Source organism: Beta vulgaris, chromosome 8, assembly GCF_026745355.1.
Source record: "Beta vulgaris subsp. vulgaris cultivar EL10 chromosome 8, EL10.2, whole genome shotgun sequence".
Taxonomy (NCBI): Eukaryota; Viridiplantae; Streptophyta; class Magnoliopsida; order Caryophyllales; family Amaranthaceae; genus Beta; species Beta vulgaris.
Genome location: NC_079209.1, coordinates 39,945,077 through 39,957,738, shown reverse-complemented (window position 1 = coordinate 39,957,738; position 12,662 = coordinate 39,945,077). Strand labels below are relative to the sequence as shown.

The 12,662-nt window shown below is 35.5% G+C and overlaps 1 protein-coding gene across 1 annotated transcript; it reads left to right on the top strand.

Annotated features, from left to right (window-relative positions):
* The first annotated feature begins 207 nt into the window (after positions 1-207).
* LOC104901450 (hypothetical protein) lies at positions 208-12,227 on the top strand. Its single transcript, XM_010689035.4, has 9 exons — positions 208-484; positions 874-998; positions 1,836-1,904; positions 3,633-3,662; positions 4,376-4,408; positions 6,865-6,935; positions 8,516-8,597; positions 11,580-11,672; positions 11,873-12,227. Exons 2-9 carry the CDS (start codon positions 894-896, stop codon positions 11,921-11,923), a joined length of 534 nt encoding a protein of 177 aa, XP_010687337.1. The 5' UTR covers positions 208-484; positions 874-893; the 3' UTR covers positions 11,924-12,227.
* The last annotated feature ends 435 nt before the right edge of the window (positions 12,228-12,662 follow it).

The window sequence follows — 12,662 nt, the reverse complement described above, 5'->3', positions numbered from 1 at the left end:
GGGAATTCGCAATGCTATAAATATCAAATGTCTCATCAATGAACATGATTGAATTCTCAGCTAACAAACTAGTACATCTGTCTCGACTTTCTCTCTCAACCTCAACTGACTTGAGCGTTGGAGGGACGATCCTGAAATAATCCCGGATAGTCTAACCTTATTTTGCAAGTTTCAACATATAGACGATTAACTCAAACAAACGCTCTTGTGGCTCATTCTTACTCGACACACTTCAACAATCCTTTAATCTCTAGACAGAAAGATTTAGTCAATACTCATAACTTCCTACACTCCTCAAACAAAACTCTTCAAATTTCGCTCCAATCTCACTCTGTACTTCAAAATATATTTCAGAGACTCGGACAATATTTCTCTTTTCTATATTTCATCCCTCTTAACAACTCTAAATTTAAACTCAATAATTTTAAATTTTTACAAGGGTTGATAAAAAGTGTTCGAAGAAATCAGTGTTTGCTGGACACAGGTAACTCATAATCTCTTTAATAATTGTCTCTCAATATAAATTCAAACAATTTAACTCTAATTCATGAATTCATTTAATTACTTCCAACTCTAGTTTTTATACCTACGATGTTTTGGTTTGATTATGTCAATTATGCAATAATCATGTCATAACATATTATATATGATAGAAGTATATTGCAAATATGAAATGATTTTGCCACTGGTAAGATGAAGTTATGGCTTCGTCCTGCACTTTCGGACCTCGTACATTCAAATATTAGGTGGCCAAAGGATATTCGAAATGTTAATAGAAAGAATTGGAGCATTATGAGGTACTAGTTTGCTAGTTTTAAATAAGTGAGAGTGATACTTTGGTTTATCTAATATCAGAATATTTATACTTTGCAGAATTAGGTTGAGGGATATAAATGGAGAAAGCAGCTGAAACTGTTTTTCATGGATCCAAACACTCCAATTTGAACAAGTCTTTTGGGCAATGTTTGCGTTTCTTGCTTACCGCATTTCCTTTTGAGGTATTTGTTAGGTTAAATGTTGATGTGCTTTCAATTTCTGTTTTTCGTTTGTGTAGATTGTTTTATGAATCCAATTCATATTGTGATAGAAGAGCAAAAGTGAAATTTATTAATCGAATTACCGTTGTTTAGTTGAATTTACCATTAGGTCGTAGTATGATAAAAAGAATCTATGTCGGAATGCATATACTCCATTATGGGCTCTTGATGACTAGGTTGCACATAGACGGGTACGGATAAGGTATCATCCTTTTGCGAAGTTTGAACATTTTACTTGGGGAGTTTGCGCTGGTGTCATTGAAGTTTACTGAAACCACCGCATATTTCTGTTTTAGAAATTCATGTATAGTGTAAATTTTTAGTTGAGACAAAAGTTGACAGATGTTAATTTTACTTTTCAATCTAGATGAAAGGAAAGAAAAAGTTTCACTAAGCACCCCTGAGATTGCAATAATTTGTGCTTGGTGCTGTGTGATTTGAGGATTTTGGATCATTGAGTTATGTGTAATTTGCCAACGACCGAAATGGTTCTTAGGTGTCGTGCTCGATACTTTTTTATGACTGGTATAGCTAAACTCTAAAGGAATCAGACATATATCTGACAGTATAGTGCCATTGCACTTGAGACTTGGTTAATAGATTGGGGGGCCAACTCATTTGGGATTGTCTTGTTGATATCCGTTTTGTTGGTGGTGCTTTCTTTCTTGTCTGTTCTTGCACCTGTAATTTATTGATTTAAGTCTTTCAAAAGTTATAATTTATTTTAAATCATTTTTGCTTTTGATTTTTTTAATTTCTTGCAATTTGTTTCTCTTTGTTCCACGGCATCTATTTTAGGACTTCTCTAAAGCATTTCCAAGGTTTACGGGTGCTGAGCAGCAGCGGCTTTACCAGCTATATGTTCAGGTTCTTTTTCTTACATTATATCTATGGATTCAACTTTAATCTTTGATAATTGCTCGATATTATTCTAGTAGTTCCCATTTTATTTTTGGATTCTGCATTTTGCTTTTAGCTCTCATGTCAATTGTGCGAGAACATCACAAGTGCAGTGAAAGTACTTTTGAAGAATTAGCTGACTCTGTCTGCAGAATTGCTAGACTGCTATTGGCAATTTGGTGTATCTTCAGTGGTTGGCATCCGAAATGAGGCAGCAGATGTCCACATATCAAAGAAATTTATCGAAAGTAGAGTTTAGAGACTAAGGCTATAGGAAAATTTCTATTAAAAATTCGACTCATAAATGAAACAGATCATAGGAAAACAAGCAGGTTGTTAGCTTGCAATGCCTTTGGCATGCAACTTTCATCAAGATTACATTTTTAGACATTTCCTCCACAGCACCCAAATTAAGTGCTCTGCGTGATTCACATTCTTGCAAAGCATGCTTCCTTAATTGGTCTAACATAATACACTTCTGATAAATAGTACCAATTCTTTTGTGAAATGCAAAACAATGGGCTTGCGTATTTATCTTGAGAAGCTGTTGGAGGAGCCCTTTCAAGGATTCAGCATTGATTTGACATTGTGACTTTGAGTTGTGTGTGTGAATCATTATGTTATTTTACTTTTTGATGACCCTAAGAATCATGTCATATCATTTTGCTTACCATGACACTGGACCCTATGTTCTCACTCAAGGTTTAGATTGCCATGTTAGTGACCTATGGTTCTTTGCCACTTCTATTTATCTGTAGTATCCATGTTTCGACACTTATGACTCAACTTTCTAACAAGGGTACAACGCTTTGACCCCAACACCTCAACTATCTTGATCCACATATTTGTAGAGAAACACCATAAAATTACAAGGAAAGCTAAGAGGAAGTCATGTCAGATTCTGTGTTACTCAATGCTCCAATACGCCTTGTATGTTAGTGTCGGATAGACACTTTGGCCTCCACGACACATGACTGGCAAACGGGTACTCTACATTCCGACATGACACTTACTCTTGTCAATTTGTTAAAGGAAAATTGAGGAATGCAATGGCACAACTCACTCTACGTCCTTATTATCCTTATGCTGCTAAGTATTCATTTTTATCGCTACGGTTCTGTTACAAATGTTAGGTGGGATTCATGACCCGATTGTTAATCATATTTTAAAATATCATACATGTGCGTACTCTCTTGAGTCTGATTTATACTCACTTGTAAACACTATTTTAATTTATGATGTTTCATATCAGTGTCTACAAAACAAGTCAGGATAGTCATCTGACTGTATCCAAGTGTCATGCAAATGCAATTATCAAATTTCCTAAATCCCTAGTCTTATCTAACACTTGTTGCAGAATCTGAGTAACATAGATCATATATGCTTTGAATTTAGGGAATTAAAATTTAATAATTCTGTTACAAAATGACCAAGTTGTGATGAATTTTGGTTATAGTAACAATTCTGCGAAACTGTGTTATAGAAAGCCACGACAAAAATCAAATGGTGACTTTCACATAGGCATGTTCTTTTATTTTCTCGATTCATTTCTCCTTGTTTCCCTTTCTTGGCTTGTTCACCTTTTTCCTATGTAAACCAAAAAACTGTGTAGCTTCTTATCCAATATTCCAGTCCTCTTTTTTCCTTTGCTGGATCGAGCTTTAGCTGACTCTCTTGTTATCTTTTGCTTAACAGGTCATTACGTCATTACATGAAAATTTGCAGGTATTTATTCTGCTTTTTTTTTTTTTTTTTTTTTGAAATTTTGCTTTAAATTACAAAAATTGCTTCCAAATATATCTAATTAAAAGCTCAAGCTGAAAATAAAAGGTGGGTTCTTTGTTTGCTTTACCGTGGGGGACTTCATATTTAGTTCTATATGCTGCATGCTAATTTTGTCAGTCATTTGAATAGAACACTTACATATGTTTTAATTTCTCATTCAGAAACGGAAAAACATTTCATTATAAAGAGGACACATATACTTTATGACCCAGAACATTATCTTTACATGGAATGCTAAAATTTAAATTTAGTTTGCTCTCCTGCATTGCTAGATATGGGTGCTTTCTGATTAAATGGTGGGAAATTACCTTGGCTTGTTATTTTTGGGTTAATCCCCCCCACCCAAAAAAGAAACTACACATACAAGCACACACACAGACACACGCGCGCGTACACACAGACACACGCGCGCGTACACACAGACACACGCACACGTACACACACACAGAATAAAAAGGAAGACATCTCTGTTTCCTTGATCAGATAGCAATCCTGTTGGTTTTCATCTGATACATTGCTAAAATCTTATTGATGCATGTGGATACACTAGAGACTTCTTTCATCTGTGTGTGTATTTGTGAAGATTTTGATATTGCTGTGTGAAACAACTTGTGCTGTTGTTAATGTTTGTTATAATGTTTTTACCTTTTCAGGATGAATTTGAGTCAATATGCCATGAGACACAGGTATGCTTTTTTCTATATTTCATTAAGCATCATTGCTGCTGGCAAACTGGTTGAAAAAGAGCTCTCACTGGAGATATCATGGCAGATGATGTTCTCCTTTCAGTGGGTGGTTTCTTTTGGTTAACATTGATGCGGGAGCATGATGATGATGGTTCTTTTTTGAACCATCAATTCTATCCTTGCTGATCAGTTATTGCCAGATGGAGCCTTAAAATTGAATTGTGTTTTGAAGTTTATTGTTCCTGAATTTTCTTTTTCATGCTAGCTGTAATCTTCTAGGCAGCTGGTCAACTATCGCCAAATTATTAGTTATTATCTTCCTCTATTATTAAGCTATCCCAAGCTTGCAGCAAGTGTTAAATTATTTAACTCAAAGAAGTCAGAACCTGACAGGTATAGAACCGTAATTTATCGAGTCTTTCCCTACAATATAGGCTTATGATTACAAACTGAAAACCCAACATTTTCAGCACCATATCCGATTGCCAAATAAAAGGGAAGAAAGCAAAGCTTGATTTCTCATCTTGCATGCTTTTGCATTGTACCAAATATTATTACGCATTAATTGGGAATCCAAAATTGAACAAGTGCCAAAAATAATCATGACTCCAAACATTTTGGTCCAATGGATTGAAGGATGGCTTTAAGGCTTAATACCTCTTTCTGTTTTATCTAGGAAGATGGTGTAATCCCCATGTGTGGATTTGGCTTTTTGTATGTTAATTTTGTGAAGGTGTTGGGTCACTGTTATAGTTGATAGTTAAGCGAGCCTCAATTCTGTTCCATTTGGATTTTGGACCAAGTGCTATGCCATGGACCTCCTCTTAAGCGCTATGCCATGGACCTCCTCTTAAGCTCCACTGAGTTTTTCATTACTAGGCATGTTCAATGGGATGGCTTAACTCATATGAAACGGGTTTGGGCAGATCCAGGGATCATATGCAGATAGTAATTTTCATATCCCTAGGTTTAGAAATATGATAAGTTAACAGCTTTGATTTTTGATGCGGAGGATAGTCAGGTTGGGAGGGGGAAAGTAGTGTTATTCCATCCCATCCAAAGGTACCCAGAAAACTCATATTTCTAAATAAGATATGATGCTTGGAAACTTCAAATGAGACTCCACCACATAATGGTCTTCAAATATCGCCATCTATGTCTCTAGGATCCACAGTTATAGTTTTTCGCTCTCAAGTCCAGTAATATATATCAAGATTCTAGGAGGTTGATCCTCTATCTGTCAACTAGCAGAGAATAATCATAGACATCCTATTTTTCTCACCTATGCTAGAAGAGGGAATATAAAGGCACCCAAGTAAGCAGATTTTTTTGAGTCAGTTATAACTAAGTACTCAAAGGATAGATAGTCATTTTTTGTAAATGGTAGTTATATGTGAGTGGAGAGCAAGTAAGCTGAGATCAGCAGTATGTATAACATAGGAATAATACTTTGTATGCATCCATAGAATCAGAGAGAGAAGTGAAATTTAGGAGAGGTGTCAGGAGACTCTCAATAGTGAGCAGACTGTATTGCATTGTTGATCACCTTGATCCAATTTAATACAATCATGTCCCTCTTCATCTTATTCCTTGATTGTGTGTGTTACTCTGAAAATTGTCTAGCTCAGTTTAACTTTCACCGGCTTATTTTATATGAATTGCAAATATTTTCTACTTGAAGAAACATTTATATACTGTGATTCACCAAAAAGAGCATAGCTATTAACAGTGGGCCACTTCCATTAGTGATAGACACTGGTGGATCTAGAGTATTATGAGGGCATGCAATTGCAAACTCACAGACCAAAATTTTAATTTATGTTTGGAACAAAGTCACACTAGTGGAAACATACTAAAACTCAATTGAATACCATTAATGCCGATCCCAAAAGGCAACCAAGTAACTTGTCCATGAAAAAAAGACAAACAAGTTCAGAGGTACTCCCTCTGTTTTTTTTTATCTTTCTCACTTTCCTGTGCACATCTCCCAATGCACATCTTTGAACTTAAATATCTTTTATTATATATTAGTAAAAATTATAACGATTGAATATGAATAACGTACTAATTGAGACGAATCAAACAAGACCCCACATGACTATATTTTGTCTTATAAATTGAAAAAGATTGAGAAGATTCTCTCTAAATATGAATAGTGCCAAGGTTCTAAGTGAGAACAATAAAAAAAAAACAGAGGGAGTATAGAATAAAGAAAGAATTCTACAAAATACAGAACCTGTCTTTTTATCAGTCTTTCAGTTGTAGTTTCAATATGAATTAATTTCAAACTTTGAATTGGTTTGCATTATAACTCTTAATCCAAGCTATGTATTATTGTTCTTATAATTGTGCATACCCAAAAATCATTACCGGATTTTCCATTGATTGATTTTGCTATTAAATCAGCAGCATCTTATTTTGTGTGATGTAATCTACAAGCTTCTTCTTATGTGCAGGTGGGTACCATTTTGGACACCGTTGAGCACTTCGTGGAGCAGCAAAGTTTGGACCCCTTATGCTCACAAAAGTATGCTTCTTTAGATCCATTGTCTTAGTTTTTTTTCCCTTTGTCAATCTCTTGAGGTTTTTTAATTTTAATTAGTCTGTCTATCAGAAGATAGAATTTAACACTCTTCAATGATCCCCCTTTCAGCATAAGCTTAGTTTTTATCCAGTGCTAACCCACTCATGTTCTCTTATTGGTCATAATAGGTATGACCTACATGGGTCTGAGATACTTTATGCTGTTGAAACCTATAGTTACGTGGACCAACAAAGGAGAGAATGAGCGAGAAAGGAGACCCTTATATGGTTTCTGATGTTCTATATTCCTTGTCAGAAAGCTCTAATCAGTCTGCTAAGATCTCTATGAAAAACTCACTGCGTATGTCTTATCGTTTTCTAGAGCACCTATAGTTAACTTAGAGGATGAGGCCCTTCTACAAGAGGACATTACTGAATACTGATACTCCAACACTTGCTTCTGTTGATTCTTTCCATCTTTGACAGATCCAGGACCCCTGAGAGTCCCCGCCTGTAAAAAAGTAATAGCTAAATTCTTGATCCCGGACAGAATCATGTTTGTTTAATTGGGAAATAGTAATTTGTGTCATTAAGACAAAGCAAATTATTGAATTCCAGCTTGTAAAGAAAAATTCGCGCATATTAGATGAGCATTCAATGTGCTTTGGACTAGCTTAATAGGCATCCTCGTAGGGCGGGGCGGGGGGGGGGGGGGGGATTCATATCTTCAGTCGCATTTTTCCAATATTGTGTTTGGGAACCCAAACATTGGTGAATATTGACAATTTGGTAAATCACTTAAATATTTGAATTCTTTTTGTGTGTAGGAGTTAGTGCTGCTGCTTCCAGTTAAATCTTTTTATCTTCTGCTAATAGAATTTTCAGTTTTCAAGAAAAGAAAATCATTACTCCCTCCGGTTTATATTAGTTTACCCATTCTTTGGGGGTACATTTGTCGATGCACTGATTTGAACCTTAATATCTCTAATTAAATATTAATAAGCAAAAATTACAAAAAGTTGATATTTGGATAATACATATTGAAATGAATCTAATAAGATCTCATTTGACCATATTTTTCCTTCAGTACAAATCACAAAAGATAGTCAAAGTCATGTATGTGAATAGTGTCAAAAATCAAAACGGGTAAACTAATAAAAATCGGAGGGAGTATTCAGGAGGGGAAAGGGCAACTAAGAAGACTGCATCTCCAAATTTCCTGTTTTGCGTGATGAGGATTTGTCAACATGATCTGCTACTATTTTGTGATTGTCTTAAATATATTTTAAAATACCTTGTGCTAATCTTTGCAATTTCTTCTGTATATCTATATTTGCTAGACCGTCTCATTAACCTTTGTAAAATCTCTACAGTATACCTTCTTTAAGTTATTGTACCTGTTCTTATGAGATATTCTTGGTTCTGATTACTTGTTACATATTCTGGCTCTTCAAACTGATATTCGGCTCACCATATCTCTGTCAGCTCTAAGTCTGCATGATTTATACTTAAATAATATTATCTTAAAAATAAGTATCTCTAGTCAATGTGCAATCATCTAAGTATCTCTTTTCACTCATGTAGAACAAATCTAGCTCAACTTAAGCATGATCTGTTGGCTTCAAAGAAGAATGAAGTTCGGTCATTGGAGGAAATTCTGGATAAGGTAAAGTTAATACTATTTTCACAAGGACTCTATATTGTACCAGTATATCTAGAACTCAATTTTGATGATGATGTATGGAGAACGATGTGCATCTCATAGATATAAAGTCTTTGTGCTGCTATAGAAAATATACGTGTATTTATTTATTTTTATTTTTTTTTGGGGGGGGGGGGTGATGGTGTGTGTCATGGCAACACAGAATTATTCCAGTCATTCTTTTGTTCATGCTACTTCAGTAGAGGAATGTATATAGCTAGTGTGAAGAACAAAGTCGTTGTCAATATATACCTTTGCTGTTGCATAGCTACTTAAGATCTTATTTGGGGAAAAATAAAGTTCGTATTAGTATTGTGTGCGCGCACTTGTGCCTGGGTATGAAGATTTGAGAAGTTTGGTTCTTTCTCTATTAGCTTATATGTACATTGTGCAGTGATTGACTTGTCTCTTCACCCTGGACATGAGTAGGGGGAAAGGGGGAAGGGTCTAAGTTTGGGGGAACACCTTCATAAGTGTCGCTTGATCTTTATTCTATCATAGTTAAAGATATGGCATAGTTTTGATAAAAGAGTTTGTATAATAGTTAAGCCATTCCTACGGAGCCACATTTTCTTTTCAATCTAAATAGGGGAAGAGCATCTTGGGAATTCAACCATAGTCCATTCCTATTCTGGGAAAATGGATGAAGTATATAAAACATGTATCAGTGTCCCCCTTTTTATTATCCTACATCTCTCTTTATCCTGTCTAGTAAAATTGTAAATATCTCGACTTGTATTTCTTGGTTCATATCTATTTCATCTGCTTTTCTTTTTTTTTCTTTTGGCTAGTTGGGATGAAATAATGGATGTAGAAAGAAAACTAAGAATGTACAAGTATACATTGTCCATCAGCTGTTTACATCTGGTGTCCTACCTAGTAGTTTTCGTTGTGTACTTGGAATGAGTATTTGTCTGTGTTATTCGAACTCTTCATTTTACCACAAGTACCCGTATCGGATCCTGGACACTCTAACATGGGTGGGTGGGACACTTTGGTCACTTTATGTTGGTCCAAAATCATGAAATGTTTCACAAAATACCCAAGTCGGACATTTGGACACATCCCCGTATGAGACACAAGTACCCAAGTCTGAGTAACATACTATTGCATCACATCTTTGTGAAAAGAATTAAACTGAGTATTAGTTGGCTTTCTAAAGTGGCATAGACAGCTCATTCTGTCCACAGTCCCCTTCTCCGCAAAAGTAAAACCTGAAAGGAAAGGAAAAACTGCCGTCTTAATGTTGTGTCACTCTATTGTTCCGATGCTTGTGAAAGGCATTCTGGAAATGAACTGTGTGTCAATCACGGACCTTGAAAATGGAGTTGAGTTTTGCAAACCAACATTATCATTTAAAATAAGTGTTGATCAATTTTTTGATTTCTTATGGGTAATTCACATTCCTCTAATGTTCTAATACTTCTTCTGTTTTCTTAATTACACACCATGTCGTATTTCACGTTTGTTGAGACGCTTATTTGAATGTCAATATCTCTGCTTGCGCGTAAGTAAAAATTATAAAAATTTGATATTTGGAATCCTTGTATTGAAACGATCTAACAAGGCCCTACTTGACTGTTATTTCTTATATAGTGATGCGAAATAGCTTAACAAAGTTGGTTGATAAACACTGCCAAAAACAAAATGGGGCAGTTAAAAAAACAAAGGATGTATAATTTTGTCTAGTCTGTACTTTCGTTAACTCTGAAATCACTAAACCAGAAGCCACCAAAGCAGATTTTTCCTCTTACAATATTCTTTACAGAACCAAAAGTGCATGGTTTTTGTTGAACTTACCTCTCACGGAGCTGTTGGGCTTGTCTATTCAACTTTTGCTATTATTGATCTAAGTTGATCGTTTATGGACGGGAAGACTAAAATTACAACTACTTCTAAGAGCATGTTTCATTCAATATTTTCAGGTTACAAGACACACAATAAATGACCTATTTTTTGGTTGTTTGATTCAACTCCTCAATCCATTGCCATTACTTAGTGGTATTGGACTCTCCTAGTTACCTTCACTTTCCCTCGAGTAACAAATCAATTTCTTGGTGGTAGTAGTTATCCTTTCCTTATTATTCTATGGCTTAAATTCGACACCCAATAAAGGTAACATTTTTTGTTACCATCCCCCTCGATTTGATTTAGAAAAAAAATTTAAATGGAACCATTGCACACGAATTGTTGATATTAACTTCATATAGTGAGTTTCATAAGACGTATAGTGAACTTATATCCAATATAGTGGATTTTATTAACCGAAAACATATTGGTGGGAAAACATATTATATTATTCAGAAACACTATATCATTAGAAGTAAATCAAGATTTAGGGGAGTTTGTGATTGGTGGTGAATCCATAACTTAAAACTGAGGTATTTTGGCAGAACATGGTAGCTGACTGAATTCAAAGTAGCAACTTTTGCCATGCCTTCTTATTAACGAGGATAGGTGATAATAGTGGTTATGATTTATATTTTTTCATAGTACTTCTAATGAGATTAGATTGTAGATAGTCATATTGCTGGGAAAACTTGATGTAAGTGGGCATTAGATGGTTGGTGGCTTGGTGCATTGACTACATCTGGATAATTTTCATATGGATAAAGACCAATCGAATCTTGGAAAAGAGACAACTTAAGCTTTCTTGCTATATGCGTTTGCATCAAACTAACAAATCACGGATAAAATGCTGAGAGATGTGTTTGTATCCGCATGGCACTTATCCTTTGTCTCCTTGCTTTCAGCCTTTTTGCTGTACTAATTTTTTGACTGAAGATTAGTTGATCTTTTTTTTGTTTAGCTTGTGTACCTTACATTGTAGATGTCTTTGCCACATTTTCTAAACTTGACTGCTAACATATTGCCGACGTTTTTTAGAAGGATGCATTTAAGATGCCAGTTTTCTGATAACAAAATGGACATGAATCTTAAAATTAGGTTGAAGATCAGAAACATAGCATTAAAGCTCGGATCAAAGTTCTCAAGAAGAAAAATGAAGATCCATCTGTCACTGCCGAGGCTGCAGAAAAGGTGCACATCTGATATTCTTAAGTAATTTACTAGTTGCTCAATCAGGTTCGCAGCTTTATTGTGAGCCAAAACCCTTGCAGTTTAATAGGGTAAGGGAAAGGGCCAAATATATACGCAGCTTTCTCCAATTTTGCATACATACATGATAAATATTTGGAAGCTAATTAACTTACCTTTTGCATTACATTTGATGATTGCAGTTGAGGTGTGCTATTGCAAACTTCGGAAGCTACAGTGACGAAGTGGTTTAACATCTGTAGTGGCTTAGATACAAAGAGAGCTTATGGATTATGTCACTGGCATGTCGAATGGTGCCTTATACGGGACATATGTATTACTTAGTATGTTAGTATGAATCTGTAATAAATTAGAATCTTGCCAGACTAAATTAAGGGAAGAAGACGATTTTCATTCCTATAAATATTACTTGAAAACGTAAATACATATATCTAGTATCCTTGTGACTTGACACACTCCCAACCTAACACAAAATGGAACTTTTAATAATTTTCCTTAGTGATATGCCATGTTCATATGGCATGTTTCAGTACTTAATTGGCTATATTTTGTGTGGATTTGAACATATTTTAGTATGATTTTGAACTCTATCTCAACAATTGGTTTTTGGTTTATTTAATTTCTATTATGTTGGTTAGAGGGTCCAATGGGCACAATTTGCTATTGAAGAAAATGCCAAGTCACAAAGTCAAGTGTACAAGTGGAATAAGTCAACAAAGTGCATTTAAGTGGCAAGGAAACAAAGATGGGAAGAAATGTTAATCAAATGAGGAAGCATCCAAGGAAAGAAGAAGGAAGTTGTACCAGCAGCCTCCGCGGTCGCGGAGCACATGACCGCGGTCGCGACGAATTTTGGAGGAAATCAAAGGAAATCGCCGTGAGCAACTCCGCGACCTCACCGCGGTCGCCGACCTCCTCCGCGGGCGTGGACCTAATCTCCGTGGTCGCGGACCCCTGTAATAAGGAAACGAC